This window comes from Pelodiscus sinensis, chromosome 2 (assembly GCF_049634645.1).
Source record: "Pelodiscus sinensis isolate JC-2024 chromosome 2, ASM4963464v1, whole genome shotgun sequence".
In the NCBI taxonomy this organism is placed as follows: domain Eukaryota; kingdom Metazoa; phylum Chordata; order Testudines; family Trionychidae; genus Pelodiscus; species Pelodiscus sinensis.
The window spans coordinates 31,001,747-31,018,936 of record NC_134712.1 but is presented as its reverse complement, the minus strand read 5'-3'; the positions used below and the strand labels follow the sequence as shown (position 1 = coordinate 31,018,936).

Here is a 17,190-nt window from a genome sequence, read left to right as displayed (position 1 = left end):
AATTGATTTCAAAACAAAAATACTAGAATTAATCTAAAATCTACTGTTTGAGAGTGTCTCTGTATGTCTGTTCAAGAACTCCTCCTAAATGGTAAGAGCTAGGACCACCAAATTTGGTATGCAGCTTCCTCTTATCATAACTTAAAGGAAGGTCTGGGTTTGGATGTACCAGGAACATGGGAAATGTCTGGAATGGAATTGCTTCTGATAAAACCATAAACAAAGAGAATCACAGGCAGATAAAAGGGGCTGGGTACTAGGGATGTTAGCTGTCAGGTAATAGAATTGTCAACCAACCACATGAATTTTTAGCAGTTTGTCGACCATTCTATAGTCCCTGCAGGCAGGTCCAGCAGCCAGTGCAATCTGGCCCCACTCCCAGAGAGCCCCCGGTACTCCACGCAAATGGGGTGCCATTTGGGAGCCAGCCCACAGGGGGAGCCAGTTTAAAACCCAGCTCCCTGTGCAGACCGGCTACCTGCCACCCTCTTCTGCTGCTTCTAATCCAGAGGCAGCAGCGTGCGATGGCAGCATGTTCTATTTGTGGGCGTCCAAGCTTCCCACGATTCATGGACAGAGGCTGCTGGGTGGGGAGGAAGCAGAAGAGGCTGCCATGAACAGAAGCTGCTCCAGCAACAGCCCCTGTCTGCGGGGTCCCAGTGGACAGGGGCTGCTGCCAGAGCCCACCCACAGCTGGTCCCCCCAGCACTGGCTCCTGCTCCCACACTTGCTGCCTCTGTCTTACAGAGGCAGCACGGAGATGTGGGGAAATGTGAGTAATTGCCTAGATTAACTGATAAGCCTAGGCTTATCAGTAAGTCATCCCTACTGGGTACGTGTGTGCGCGCATGCACACAGACACACACACACACCCTCCATCCAGGAATGCCCCAGCTCCAAGCATCCCCCTCGGGTGACCGTAGGGACTGACACTCTCCTCCCCTCCCCAAATTCATTAGTTTAGTGCATTCCTCATTCTATCTGGGGAGAACAGGGGACAGATTAATCTGGACCTGCTCCAGCCAGGGAACATGCATCTCTCCCCTGGCTGTGCCCGCTGAAGCTACAGCAGCCATGGAGAGAGGCTGGTTCACCTGGCTAAGGTAGTCCTCTCTCCCCAGGGTAACTTATATACTGAATACATCATCCCCATCCTAGAGCAATGATTTAAAGGAAACTTTTACGTTTTCATTTTCTTTTCTTTTCCAAAAAACAAAAATGGTCTTAAGGACCCAAACAATGGTGGGGTAAATCTTATATCCAATATTTGTTGCATAATATTTGACACATCATTACTCATTGGTGTCTCTTTGTATTGATTCTAAGAATTTAAAAGCTATTTTAATAATCTCTTATGTGCCTTGAACTGAAGAGATATTTGGTGCAGCATTTTAAGTGAAGTTAGAATCATGCTAGATTTAATCATGTAAAAGTAAAATATCTTTTTTTATGAAATACAATTTAAAGTTGTCACGGACCTCCTCTGTGGACATGAATATACTTAACTCAAAGTCGCTTTGAGCAAATTATTTCATGTAACCTATCAATCTTCATGTCCTGATCTGCTGTTCCTGTTTATCTTACTTTGATGTGTGTATCATTCTTGTGTGCAAAATTAGACATTTGGAGTAGGGAATACTTTGATTTTTAAATGTCAATGAAAGTCATCAAGAGAGGCCTCAGTGTCTGTGCAGTCATATGCAAATAGCCTTTTTTCCTTAAGGCTTAACAGTGGTTGGTAGGGAGTAGCCAGATGACTCATAAGAACGGCCATACTGGGTCAGACCAAAGGTCTATCTAGCCTAGTATCCTGTCTGCCAACAGTGGCCAATACCAGATTCCTCAGAGGGAGGGATAACAACAGATGTAATCCTCAAGTGATCCCTCCTCTGTTACCTACTTCCAGAGAAACAGAGGCTAGAGACACCATTCCTACCCATCCTGGCTAATAGCCTTTAATGGACCTAACCTCCATGAATTTATCTAGCTCTTTTTTTAACCCTGTTAAAGTTCTAGCCTTCACCGTATTCTCTGGCAAGGAGTTTCACAGGTTGACTCCCCATACAATAAGGGAATTCTTTAAAAAGAATACGGAAGTAGGAGTCTTTTGGCTGGGCTGCACCTAAATAAAGGAGTCAAAGACTCCAGGGTGGGGGAAGAGCCCTGGTTTGGAGAGGGAGCTGGAAAAGAGGTTTTAGGGTAAGGTTGAGAGAGTTTGTATTGAGGTTTCAGTGTAGAATTAGTCAAGCATTTTTGTTTCTTTTGATTTATAATCTACTTTGCTCTACCTGTTCTCATTTATTACCACTTAAATTCTACTGCTTGTACTTAATAAAATAACTTTTATTTACTATCAGTTCCACTGCAAATAATTGTTACCTGGGGACCAATCAGTGTGCATGTTTCCCCTTTCATTGATACAGGTGGCTTACCTAATTCTTTGGGGTTTCGATCCCATTTGGGGAGTGGTATCCAGGAAGGTGGGCCCTAAACTGCACTCTCCTTGGACCTGAAGAGGTTCAGTGTCTGTACTCCTCCTTGTGGGGGAAGGGATTTCAGTTTGGGGCCTTGGCTGGGGGAGGCCAGCGGAACAGGCCCAGAAGGACCTTCCCTTCCCGGAGAGAGGGAAGGCGAGTGGCAGTGGTCGTGACAGCACCCTGGGAGGCACCCCCCACGGGGGGTCTGCTGTGACCACCCCCTGTCACAAGTATTTATTACATGAATAATATCTTTATTATTACCTGATGGATGGGTCCATTGATTAAGTAAGCCAGAAAGGTTTATGCTAGACATGTGTGGTATGTCAGCACTTCAAAATAACGTATTTGCAGTTGACCCAAGCTCTAATATGTCTGCCTGCATATTGCCTCTCGCAATGCAGAGAGATCCACACTTCTGCCACTCAGTATGAGGGGAAGTAGAGACAAAATGACTGGCGCAAAGTGTTTTCTCTCACTTACCAGAAGAGTTGAGATTTTTCTTTTTGAAAAGTGGATCGCATTGGTCCACATCTGCTTGAAGAGGGAAGGTAGTATCTCCAACTATAGGGACTAGTTTGTTTGGCTGTAGAACACAAAAAGTTCTGGTACTATCATTGTCTAGCAAAGTTTACATTAGTAGGAACAAACCCCAGAAAAGATTCTGTTTTCAGAAGAAAGGTGTTTGAAAGTAATTTTCTTTAGTTAAATAAATGAGGGGCAACTCAAACTTAAAGGAAACCTTGAATTTTTTCCTACTCTCATTTTAGGGTACAGTCAGTGGTGTGCTGCTAGTGACGCCAAATAATATCATGTTTGATCCACATAAAACTGATCCTTTGGTCCAAGAGAACGGCTGCGAAGAGTATGGCATCATGTGTCCAATGGAAGAAGTGACGTCAGCTGCTTTGTATAAAGAAATTGTGGACAGCAAAATAAAGGATTCATTACTCATGTAAGTTAGACTAATATTTGTAAAATTTGGCAAAAGTTGCATAGCGTCTTGATTAGTAACTATATACTAAAACAGTGAACTTTGGTTGAGAATATCTTAACTTGGAGTGACATGGAAAACTACTTTATATGTGTTTTCTTGGTATATTATATGTTCTACATACATCAAATGAATTTTGGCTTCTTCATCTCCTATACACTATCAACTGTTGGAAAAGTTAGCATTTGGCAATACTTACCATATTTTTGTCCCATATTTACAATTGCTTTCCTATTACAACTGTTAACAGAAGAATTTTTTGATGGTGACCATTGCAAAACAATAGTTTTGAAATGATCACCAATTCTTGAGTAATTTTGGATAGAAATCTTAATATATCTTTCATGGTTGACTTCCAAAGAAGAAAATGTACCTCTTTTTATGAAGTATAAACAGGCCTGATTTGTTTTCTGCCTTTTTTTTAGTAGCATCAGAAGTATAGTGAACAGCAAAATAAAGGATTAGTTATCTATGTAGGTGCTGGAGCACTGGAAAAATGGAACAGCATGTTTCTTGCTCTGGTGTCAGTTGATGTGTAAAAGGATTCTGAAGCTTAAGCAAAGAGCCTTTTCCCCAAATGTTCATTATGTAATACGTGTGGATTGGTTTTGTTTTTAAAGCTTTAAATAGTATGCCCCCAAATTTCTTCCCCTCAATACCACAGAGCTTACATTGGTGCAGTTGCAATACTGCTAGTGCACACACTCTTAGTTTATGGGAGAGAGCTCTCCTATTGACTTCATTACATCCATTCAAGGGGTTGGAGTAATTATATTGGGGGGAGAAGCTCTCCCATTAACATAGTGCAGTCTACATGTGCACTTAGGTCAGTATAATTTACGTGTGTGTGAGAGGGGGCAAATTGTTCCAAGATATATTAACTTTGAATTCCACTTCTTTAAAAATCGACTGCAAAACAGCGAGAAGTCCTGTGGCACCTTATAGACTTAACAGATTTATTGGAGCATAAGCTTTCATGCGCAAAGACCCACTTCGTCAGATGCATCCAATAAATCTGTTAGTCTATAAGGTGCCAAAGGACTTTTCCTTAGTCTGAATCTGCAAGAACAACACGACTACACCTCTGATACTGCAAAACAAAGATCCTGAGAAATCTGAGGTATAGACTTTCGTTTTTCTACACAAGTTCTGTAAATCAAAGGAATGAAAATAGGGATTTCAAATTTGCATTTTATTCTGTTGGAGTAAATCAGAGTTTATGCAGGAAGTCTGTAACTCTACTGTCTCAAAAATGTAAGCCAAAATGTTCAAAACTAAAACATTTTCAAAACTATATTCTAAAACTAGGCAACTCATTCTCATATCTATGGTGCCAAAATAAGTACCTTCTGAAAATCAGGTGTGTACAGGCAGATGTTGAAGCCTAACTTTAAGATGGAAAAAGAAAGTCAAGTGCCTAGAGTGCTAACACTCAAAATTCTTTAGTAGAACTGGGCAGGAAATGGTTTTCCTGTCTTGGAAAAATGTTTGTCATTTACAAAAAAAATTACTCCCTTTATTGGGATGAAAAGTTAAATCTTGAAAGTTTTCACAGATTGACAAGCCAGAAAATTCTGTTCAGGTCACCTAAAACATATTACTGTATTTTAATTTTGACCATTTTTAATTAAAAATTTCCTCTTGTAATAGTCTTTAAGTTTAGAAACAGAGTAGATTGATACCAAAAAATCAGAAATATTTGTTTAAAAAATACCAAAATGGGCCATTTCACTTTAACTTTTTTTTAAAAACTGATTCAAGTCAATTCGGGGAAGCCATCCTATACCAATGAGCAGTCATGGTTTCAACAGAACAATGGTTTTCACAAGGAAATAATTTGCCAAAGTATTCCTAAGAAGCTGTGTTTACAAGGCACTTGGATAGTGGGCAGAAGAGAGCCGTATAATTATCCACAGTGAAATTTGAAGTTCTGTTCCCTTTATTCCCTGCCTCCTACCACCAGAGTCTCTCTTTTTGCTCTGCAAGTTAAATAATTATTTTCCAGAACCCAGGAAATACCCTAATCATTTTGCCCAAGGAGACATTCTGAGCTTCGTAAAATGGAATATTCAAGCTACGCAATTGCTTGTAGACTGAGATGGATTTTTCTAATTCCTCTACATTCTCTGTTGCTCTAGAAGACTTTGAATGCCAGCCAGAAACTGTGTCCTGTGGACAAACTGAATTATGAGACTTGTGAGGACATAGAGGTGCAATAAAGGAACTATAAATATGGCCAAAAATGTCTTTGTAACACATAGCTATCTCTTGATATTACCTCTATGAAAATTATCAATTAACATACATCTCTTTCTTCATAGCAAATTTTAAATTTCCTGCATAATGAGGTGGGTGAAAGGAGACATGTGAAATTTTCTAGTATGGGTTGAACCTCTCTAGTCCGGTATCCTCAGGACCTGATGGGTGTCAAACCAGGGAATTGGCTTAACCACGGAAGGTCACTATTGTTTAGCAACATTACCAGCATTTCCACTGTTTACTGGGGATGTGATGTTTAACTGGTTAACCAGTAAGACTCACCCTTAATGAGTGGGGCTTATCAGTTATGGTTAACCAATGGGGGCTGGAGTAGCCCCCCCACACACACCCTATAGGGGCTTCTGCTCCATGGGGCCTGCTGCAGTTGGTGGGGGAAGTGAGGGAGGGGGTGCTTCAGCTCAGCCAGAGAAGCCCTAATCAGTGGTGGGCCTGGCCAGGGTCTGCCAGAGGCCAGGGTGCAGCAGCCCAACCAGAGCATCCCCCATCCACAGAAGGGGGACTCCTCCAGCCCGGCTGTACTTATTAAATGAGATTTTATATCCCTACTGCTTACTGAGATCTTAGAAGACTTTTAGGGGTACATTAGAGCTAAATTAACAGCACAAAACACTGAGAACCAGAACTGGTGTCTGTAAACAAACTTTATGGGATCACGGGAAACTTGGCCACACCCATGATAAGTGGACATTGGGCTGACTAAAGCCGGGCCATGGATGTTGCCAGATCAGAGTGTGCCGGACTGAAGAAGAGGTCAACCCGTGTGTCTTTATTGAAAGGTTCTTCCTGATATTTCAGAAATTCTTGGTTAAGTTTCGTCCTGGTTTTTCTTCCTAGTTCAGAGCCTCTGATATCATTGTTTATGTTTTTTCCTTTCCCTTTAGTACAAATAAAGTGTCCATCTCCCAACCCTAGTTAGAGAAGGCTATATGTATTTAACTCTTTTTTTTTTTTTTTTTCCCTAATGGGGTAGTATCTCTAGCCCCAAATTATTTTATTTTTTTCATTTTTATAAGTAGGTAAAGAGGTTCAGTGCTATCAATGAATTGCTTAGAAGTGAATGCAGTATTTCAGGTCTGGTCTCTACAGAGCCAAATTAGATGGGCACTAGCATCAGATGCTGCTTTGTTTGCTGCCCGAAATCATTTCTGATTACATGTGAATCTTCTGTATATTTCTCTTGCTGAGTTTTCCTGCTCACTTCTAGGTTTCTCTGGAATTACTTTTTTTCAGAATATTATTCAGAATTCTTCACATCCAAGCCATATTAGCATTTCTTCAGCCTCATGTTTTTATAGCTATTCAAAATGTAAACTTGGTTATAGCGTACATGGTGCTATGGGGCATGCTTTGTGGGGATTTTTTTTTTGAGACTTACAATAGGATGCAGCCCCTGAATCAGGGCAGCTGAAGCTCAGAAATTCAAATAATTGAGTAATGATCCAGTTGTTTTCCTATTCATTTTAAGAAATTGGAGTAATCCTGTCAGGTTTACTAACTATTCGGCCTGAATAAGTGTCCTTGAATTGCATTGTGGACTAACATAGGTCCTAATAAAACTAATAGGACATATTCAATATATGCTTATTAGGTCAGTATAATCATAATTATATATATTTACATATAGCAAAGGAACCTTAAAACAAATCTCTATAAAGGCTTGAGAAGATATATCAGATGGTAGCTCTGAAATCTCATTTCTTTTGGTGGTAGTTCCCAGATGTAATTCTTGCTGCTGAAAGGTAACTTTTTTTCCCCTTTGACGATAACATTTGTTTTTCCTAATGACTGAGTTTAGAATTACACATTTACAAAGCGTGATAACTGGAGAGAGAACATTTTTCAAATTCTATATTGTGTATTCTTTGTCACCTTATAATTTGTGGAATTAAAAAATAAATATGTAAAAATTCACCCCTGCCTTCTGAGAAGCTCCTATGCATGAGATTGCTATCTTAGTTATAAACATCTAAATAGAAGCCAAATCTCTTAGTCACATTACTATAATGTCAATCCAAATGCCACTATGCTATGGCTCACTTGAAAAAGTGAGTCATGTTTGTAAAGTTGCAGTAGCATGAGATTCAAATTCAGAATCTTAGTCTGGATCTGTGGTTGCAATAGCTAAATTAGATTAGGAATTTGATGAGATCTGTCTTTCTAACTGTTTTTAATTTGATTATAGCTTCTGGCTTTTCTAACTTATTTTTGCTTCTGCAGATTGTCTCCTGATTATCTACTTCAAGAATTGCTTTCCATCTCCTTCATAAACTAATTCAAAACTAATTCACTTTTGTAACCTTCAACAATAAAAATCTGAGCCCTTATGCGTTCTTTTTTGCAAGGAAATTAGAATTCACGAAAGCTAAAGGGCTCATGTCAGTCTTGTCAGTCTATGTGGATTTACAGCATCTTTGATTCTGTTAAGCTCGACTACCTGCTGAGAGTTGCATGGAATGTATTTAGTACTACTTGTGTTCCTTACAGATTTTGGTGACTGAGCATTAAGATTGCTCAAATATATTCCTTATCAGTGCAGTTACTAAAAAATTGAGGAAATTTCCAGTTTAAGACATTATAATCCAAACACACTTTAATTCATAGCTTACTTTCTAAACATATTTAGTCTGAAAAGAAGGCTGAGACTTAATTCCAACCTCCTGTCTTAACAATTACACAATATACTTAAAAAAGAGGTACATGCACTGCTAATGAAATCTGAATCTTAGTGTGAATTTAATGCATTAAATATATGTATTGTGGGATAAAATGTACTGAAGATGTCTTTCAAATGGAAGGTGCTTTCCCCTAAGCACATGAAGTTAAGGCAAAACTTCCTAGAAGGAACTAGACAACAGGCACTTTTTAGAATTTTGTTTTGTTTACTTCTGACTGGAAAAAAAAAAGTAAATATATACTTATTGTCCCTATCCCCTCTCCCAGTATTCCATGTCCTAGAACCACATGTGCTAGTCCATTCTGAAACCTCTACCTTCAGGTTGGTAATACATAGTGTTAGTGTGAATAAGTGCATTGAATTATGCAGTGAATGAGAGGTCATCTTTACACTTATTGCAATGTACCTTTTGTATTAGGCCAGATCTAAACAAGCTGTACTAGCAAATCCTCCTAGTGTACTAGTTCCTTGAGTAACAAAAGCACTTTGACATATAACTATTTATATTAGAGCCTTTGCTGGTATATAAGTGTAGCCCCTCCAAAAAAAAACACAACAAAAAGAACTCCTAACCTAGCAAAAGATACTGTTGTAAAGACCTGTCATTACAAAATAATCATTCTCTTTACTGCAAGTGGCCTTTACAATAATTGTAAACTACAGGCTTAGAACTTTTCAAGAAGACCAACTAAATGAACTTCTAAAGATTACTTTAGCATTAACATCTCTAATCCCTTTTAGGGAAAAAAAGTTAAAATAAAAGGCACTTTTTTGTGATAACTTTGATTATCCTTTGCTTAACAGAGATGTAGAACCATTATCTGTAAGGGACCTCTGCCATTTCAAGAAAATTACAAGAAGCAATACAGATGAAATGGACTTGAAGGTTCGGGATACAGGGAATGACAGTGCCAGCACAGCCCCTCGGAGCACCGAAGAGTCTCTTTCAGAGGATGTATTCACAGAATCTGAACTTTCTCCAATACGTGAGGAACTTGTTTCTTCAGATGAGCTTCGACAAGACAAATCTTCTGGTGCCTCATCAGAATCTGTCCAAACGATAAATCAAACAAGTGCAGAATGTTTAACCGTAATTTCAGACTCAACCAATGTTCCCAGTGACTTAAAATCCAGCATTGAACTGCCTTTAAATAACGGTGGATTTGTAACCCATACTGTTGGTTCAGTATCTGCTGAAATGGCAATACGGGAAGGAGAGAACACTGCAGAGGAAAAAGATTCAAATGCCCATCAGAAATCTTTGCAAGAGGTGCAACCCAGCAAAGAATGTGGAACAGATGTAGACATTGTCATAGATCAAGATTCCACACTAGAGAATACACAAAAAAGAGAGTGTGAGGTAAGGAAGGAATGTCTACTTTGTGAAAACGTCACAGACTCTCAAAAAAAAGAGACCGTTAGCAGGGAAAAGCTAGTGAAAGAACTAACTCGAGATTCGGATACAGAAGTTGAAGAGCTTCGTAAACTCTGGAAGATTCACACTATGCAACAGACCAAGCAACAAAGAGAAAACATGCAGCAAGATTCACAAAAAGAAATTAAGCACAAAATGGAGACCACAGCAGATGAACAAATAGAAGGTGAGTCAAAGTTTAACGAATAAAATAAATATGCACATACTTTTTAACCATCTGCCCATCACCACAACAAAAAAGGCTTAAGAATATTCATCTTTCAATGCATATATTAACTTCTGTAAATCATTCTTAGGAATAATTCTTAGGGAAATCTCATCTCCTTGTATGTACATGCTGAAATTTCTCCCTAGATGATAGATATAATTCATACTACTTGACAAATTGTCTAGAAAATTGGTTCAGAGAAAGGTTTACTATTGGAGGAAAGGTGAGTTTGAAGATTTGCATTCGTATTCTTCTTTTCGTACTCTTTGAGCTTGTCTATTACAAACTTTTAAAACGTGTTCCGTATATTAGATTGAGAAAAAAACCTGGATAGTACCTGTATGAAACATGAACATGAACATTCTTTCAGAGTTAAGACAGTGCTTGCATATCATAAAACACAGCAATATTATTGGGTTAGTAGTTTTATCTAGTAACAAAAATAGCTGCATTTTGAAAGGCCAACCCATTTAATTGTTGCATTATTCTGTGCTAAGAAGTTTGGCTTTAATACTCTAAATTGTTATAAGAAGTGTTATTTTACACAATATGTTCTCTCGCTGTGCCTGGTAATTTTCATTTGTATCTTTAGTAATGTTCACAGGGGAAAGTACACCCATGGCTCCTATCTCCCAGCTTACTGTTGGTGCTAATAGTCCCATTATTGCACCAGGCACCATTCAGAAACTTTTGAAACATCATCTCATATTTAATTGTGAATATACAGTTCAGTTTGTGCAAAAATGCATGCACATAGTTATAGTTATAGACTGACAAAACTTTTGTTACGGTGTTATGTTTGTTATACGCATTCATAAATTATCTGAAAAAAGGGTGAATGGAGAGGTGGCAAAAGTTTTGAAGGCAATACTAAATTACTGAACGTAGTTAAGACAATACCTAGGCTATGTCTACACTGGTAGGTTCTTGCACAAGAACACATCCACACTGCCATGTGTGAGATGTGCTTTTGCATAAGAGCATCCATGGCAGTGTGGACGCTCTCTTGCAAGAAAGCTCTGATGGCCATTTTAGCCATAGGGCTTTCTTGCACAAGAAACACCTGCCACGAGTCCACACTGCCCTCTTGCGCAAGAGCTGTTGCACAAGAAGGCTTACACGTGTGTGTGTGTGTAAAAAAAAAAAAAAAAAAAAAAAAAAAAAGCGTAGCTCTTGCGCAAGAAGCCCTCTCTTATCACGCCGTACTGTAAGTCTTCTTGCGCAAGAGCGGGCGGGCAGTGTGGACGCTCTGTGGGTTCTTGCACAAGAACCCGCCAGTGTAGAGAGAGCCTCAGAATAAAGAGTTGCAAAGGATCTTACAAAACTGGGTAACTGGGGGAAAAATGGCAAATGGAATTCAGTGTTGATAATTGCAAAGTAATGAACATCAGAAAACATGATTCCAACTACATATGTAAAACAGTGGGGGTCTAAATTATACGGATATTGGAGTCTTCATGGATAGGTCCCTGAAAAAAACTTTTTTGACAGCCACTGCACAGTAAGCAAATAATGTCAGGAAGCATTAGCAAGGGGATATAAATTCTCATAATGGCTTTGTTATCTATTGTATGTCCACATAGTAACTATTGAGTACAGGCTGGTCCTCTCATCTAAAAAAAAAATTAGAATTGGAAAAGATACAGAGGGGGGCAACAAAATGATTAGGGGTATAGAACTGCTTCTGCAGGAGGAGAGGTTAATAAAAAGAATCCTTAGAAATAAGGCATAAGTGCTGGGGAACTCCAGGGCAGCAGGAAGAGGCAGGATGGGGGTGGGACATGGGGCGGAGCAAGTTGTTGAGCAAGTGGTTTAGCATCCTTTAGGCCTGGAGGAAGCTGAGGTATAGTCTGGGCTCCCTTATGCTTTTTTCTGAATAGTCTCTTAGGATTTTTGGCAGCCAGAGTAATTTTAGTGCTTTTAGAGATGAATTTACATAGAAATACAGGATAGTACTTGAATTACTTACCACCTTCTATACACTCCTGTGCTTCTAAGCTGTTAGTTGCAACTTAGGATCAGGGCACTAGTGCTTTTTATTTTTGTTTTTGTTTTCCAAACTGGACTGTATTCTTCTTGCTTTGTAAAGGCTTCCTGAATCAACTTTAAGTGTTGTGGGGTTCAGTCTGTCTCTGAGGCTCTTTATTTTGGTTTGTTCCTCATCACCTTAGCTAAATTTGGCAATGTATACCTACTTGCTTAACCAGTGTTTAATAATCTAACAGATCTATTAGTTCACTAGAAATATTAAAGCAAAATATATAGCTACAATGTCCAAATATACTTCTTCATGTTTTATATCTCTAAAATGTTTGCTAAATATGAAACTAATTTTAGAAATGTGTGTCTCAATTCTGAATTGCTGAATGCAGAAATTTGTTTTTTAGAAATGAAAAGTAACTACAGGTTGAACCTCTCTAGTCCAGCACTCTTTTGTCCAGTAACATCTGTGGTCCAGCATGATTTTAATCAGCTGGATGTCTACTTACCTGGGGTGTGGCCAACTTTCTCCCGGTCGCATAAAGTTTGTTTACAGTGTCTTGTGCTGTTGTTCAGCTCTAATTTAACCCTAAATGTCTAAGAGCCCGGTAAGCAGCAGAAGTGTTGGTAATGCTGATAGACAATATTGACCTCCCATGGTTCAGCAAATCTTTTGGTTCAGCACCGGTCAGGACCTGAGGATGCTGGACTAGAGAGGTTCAACCTGTAATGCACTTATTCAGTACACAAGACTACTGTATAGGTCTAAATTTATACATCTATATTTTCTTTTGTGATTGTTTGATTCCACCCCATTATACATCAGTTTACTACTAACTGGTCACATTTTATAAATTGGGAAAATGGATTTTTTTTAAAAGGGGGGTTGGGAGGATAAGGATGTTAAATTTAGTTTATTCAACTTATTGACTAGTCAATGGATTTTCCATTGATTAGTCAATAAACGGTGGAGCCGCAGCGGGGTTAGCTCCAGTCAGCTCTTAATACATTTAAAAGGCTAAAGTGCCGCAGGAGGGATCCAGTGCGAGCCAAGACAGCTGAGTCCCCACTGCTGTGCTTTAGCTTTTTTAATGTATTAAGAGCCAACAGGTACCTCTGGGACTGGGCACAAGCAGGGAATCAGTTGATTCCCAGCTCGCGCCCAGTCCCCGCTACCCCCCTGACTTCTCTGCCCCCTCCTCCTCACTGAGATGGTGCTGGGAGGAACTAGCTTTTAAGCTGGCTCCCCCTCCAGCACCTGCTTCCCCCTTCCCGCTCCTGCCCAATAGAGGCATCAAGGGGTGGGGGAAGTGACAGGTTAAATGTTTTTTGTTTTGTTTTTTGTGGGGTTTTTTTGTGTGGGGTTGTTGGGATTTTTTTATGCCTTGATGGGTATACCTGGGCCTTAGTGAAACCCCCTCCAACTTTCTGATAGGGACCATGCTACTTCTCCCTTTCCAACAGGCCTGTCTTAGAGAGGAAACAGCCAATCAGAGCCCAACAGGTGCAGTTTAAAGGAACTGTAGTGGTTATGGGCAATACCTGGGGTGGGACGAGAGGAATGAGGAAGGTTCCTCTCTGGCTAAAGGATTGTGACTGGCTGCATTTACTGGCCCTGGGGGGAGAGGACCTGAGAACTTTGAGGTAATGGGTGAAGGTGAAGGGGTCAGGTGGGAGGAAGCCCATGGAAGCAGCAGTATCTAATTAAAGGAAGCAGTGCATGACTGCCATATGTAAGGTCCCTGGATTCCAACCCAGAGTGGTGAACAGGCCTGGGTTCCCGCCACTGGTAAAGGGGCCAAGACTCCTTTAGAAATCCAATAAAAGAGCTGAACTTAAAGGCCCCAGAGACTGAGCTAAAGACCCTAGTTAGTGCATATGGTATGAACTCTTTACTATCTCAGAAGTCCCTATGTAACTTGGCTGGAGGGCCAAGCTACAGAAGACCAGCCTAGTGAGTTTGTCATCCTGCAATGGGTGCTAAGAACAGGAAAAGATTGCAGTACCACATTCAGCTGCTAGGAAGCTCTCCTGAGGTGAGTCATTCCCTCCTCTTCTCAATACAATGCATTTTCAAACATAATTGAAATCATTGTATGTATGTATTATGGGATGGAGGTGTATGGGTAGAGAAACAAGTTAGAAGTTAAATCTGTGTCTTAAGTTTCCTTGTTCCTTGTGTATATGTGAGTTAAAATCTGCTGACTGGTGGAAAATATAATGAAATAAAAGTATTTGCAGCTAATTTAGACTACATTGGGATCAATTATGATAATACATAGTTGGTTAATTGTATGGTTCACATTGTAGAGTAGAACTTGACAGAGCTAACTGCTCTTTTCTTCCTGTATGCTTGGTAGGTTCTACTCTTACAAAAGAGAAGAGAAGACATCGATCCCACAAGTTCTTGTGTCTTAAAGTTGGAAAACCTATGAGAAAAACATTTGTGTCACAAGCAAGTGCATCAATGCAGCAGTATGCACAGAGAGATAAGAAACACGAGTACTGGTTTGCTGTTCCACATGAGAGGTAAAGAAGGGTTAGGTTGTTGGATGAATATTTTGCTCTGCCACAGTATAGTCTAACTTATTTTCTTCTACGCTTCTCAGAATCATGTATAAATAATTATACCTTCCTTGTAATAACACAAGGGGCAAATCTTGCCCTTACTCTACAGCTGTGGAGCTTGTCAGATGTAGAACGGGAAAGAAATTGTGCATGTGGAAATACATCTCTGTGCTGGGTGGGCAAGGTGAGGTGTAGATGGATCTTGTGGATCTACTGCTATTTGGAACTATTAACCATTGCACCTCCATAGTATGGGGGCACAAGATTAGCCAGACTAAGTGCAGGAGTTTGTGCCAATGTAAGAAGAAGGGCTTTACTTCTATGTACCTTGCATTAACGCAGGCATGCCCGTTGTTTCTACTTTTAATTAACCAATTCGTGCTACTAGCTAACTTTAAAGACTGCATCCTTGACAGACCAAGTGGCTGGCTGTCACAGCATATATCAGCATGGAGAGGAATTCAGAGGGACTTATCTGCATCCTGCTGTGTAATACAGGATTTGGGGCAGGTTAATGATAATGCAGTACTTGATTGTAAGGTGCTAATGCCGTGGACACATGGGAAAGAACATGAAATGTTGGAGGCTTAAGTAAGTTTCTTGTAGGCACCGTCAATTACTTTCTATTTTAAATACTAGTTTCTTACCATTGTTGACAATTAATTGTCACTTATCAGCTAGCAGTCTTGAGACACCAATTATTTTGAACTGACATGGACACTGATGCTGCTTCCAAGGATAGGCAATCCTTCAGCGGGGTTAGCATCTAAGTTTCTTCTAGGGTGCTTACCTGTGTGAGCACGCACAAAGAATTTTAATCCTGCCCACCTCCTCATCAGAGCCACGCAGCTGCACTACCTTCTTCGGATGTGGAAGGTACGCTGCTGGTGGTGGGCTTGGTGTGAGAGTGGGGGGTCAGGTCTGCAAGGTGGCTGCCCAGCTGCTCCAGCTCTGGCACACAGGGCAGCTGCTCGCCATGCAGCCCTGCTCCAGGAGCAACTGGACAGCCACCACACGGCTCCAGGCCCAGCTTTAGCCCATCCTCTTGGCTGGAGCTGCGGCCAGGGCGGGTCGCATGGTAGCTGCAGGAGCTGGGGCTATGGTGTGGCTGCTCCTGAGGGTGAGGCCACTACACTGCGCCCTGGCCCCAGGAGCAACTACACTACAGCTCGAGCCTCAGCACACGGGACAGCCGCCCACCATGCAGCCCTGCCTGGGGAGCAGCCAGGCAGCCCCACCATGTGACCCTGGACCCAGCTCCAGTCCTTCCGCAGGGCTCCTAGTCAATTATTTTGGAGCTGTGGAGGAAGCACTCAGGGAGTCGGGTTGGAGTCGCCTGTATATATGCATGTGCAAATCTGGATCAAGTCAACAACAACCTAGAGACCTCAAAATCTTTACCGTGGACAATTGTGTTCATGTATGGACATGTTTCTGACCCTGTCCTTCAAGTAGGATTATGTGCTCTAGTGTCTCCAGTATTGTCTATTGAACATCTTTTAGAAAGCACTAAAAATAATTTAGAATAAAAGGTAAACTTAACCAAATAAGTTGAGCACTGCTTAGTGGCTATTGATCTCTGAGAGCAGTTGCAAGGAAGATGTGGTTGGAATTGTATAAGAACTTGCTGGTATGTGACAAATGTGATACATGATAATCTAGCATCAGTATCAGGGTTTCTTTTAAGGAAAGTAATTTAAACTCACTTGTGATACTCACTTTTCATCTCTTTGGGCTCAGTATTGTTATTTGCATTGTCTAACAGTACATAAGCTAGCCAAAAGGGAGGTCTCCAAGGAAGAGGAGAGGGAGGATACTGGTCCCGGTTACACAATAGCGTAAAGCCTCAAGGTTTCTGTGCTCCTGTCCATGGTGGGAAAACGTCACTGAAGTTGTGATATGGCAAAGCCATTGGTACTGTTCTCCATACTTTCCTCATTTAGTGCACAGGGAAATGTTATAGAACACAGTTCTGTAGCACATGGGGGATAGTAACTTCTTATAGGGTCATGCTCTCCCAGACTGTGGGAGGCCTAAAGAAAAGAGACTAGAATTGGCCATTTAACAAATTACTACTACTAGACAGGTGTGTCTGTATTTCAAGATCTTGTTATAGGCACAACTTCTGCTTTCTTTCTTTGTGCCATTTAGTAATGCTAAGTAGAACAGGGGAAGATTCAGAAGTGGTTTAGGTTTTAGTTGGGGCAGAATGAGACAAGAAAAGTGCAAAGCTTTTTATTTATATTTGGTTTAATTTCCCTATGGGTCTGTGTGAGCATTCCTTTTGTATTATTATAAGTTGGGTACTTCAGTGTTTGTACTGCAGGTTGAACCTCTGTAGTTTGGACTTCCCTAGTCCGGCAACACCTCTGGGCCAACAAAGACATTGACTCAGTGGATATTCCAGGGCTGGAGCAGTCATGAGGGGGAAAAGCTGGCAAGCTGGGGACAGGAATGTTACTGCTGGACTAGGGAAGAGTGAATCCCCAGGATGGACGGGTAGCCAAGAGGGGGAATCCTGGGGGACAGGCAGCCAAGGACAAAGCCTTGGGGGAAGCATTGACCTACTCTAGT

The 17,190-nt window shown here is 40.7% G+C and overlaps 1 protein-coding gene across 6 annotated transcripts in view; it reads left to right on the top strand.

The window, feature by feature from the left end:
* OXR1 (oxidation resistance 1) overlaps positions 1-17,190 on the top strand; it is a 282,681-nt gene that overhangs the window by 218,084 nt on the left and 47,407 nt on the right. For all 6 annotated transcript variants that reach the window (XR_012901266.1, XM_025179553.2, XM_075920223.1 and 3 more), the window contains 3 exons: positions 3,248-3,432; positions 9,230-10,026; positions 14,409-14,577. Coding sequence is in view for 5 of the 6 variants with exons in the window: in XM_025179553.2 (XP_025035338.1) it covers positions 3,248-3,432; positions 9,230-10,026; positions 14,409-14,577 (1,151 nt within the window). In the remaining variant the exon portion in view is untranslated. The remainder of the gene's footprint in view (positions 1-3,247; positions 3,433-9,229; positions 10,027-14,408; positions 14,578-17,190) is intronic.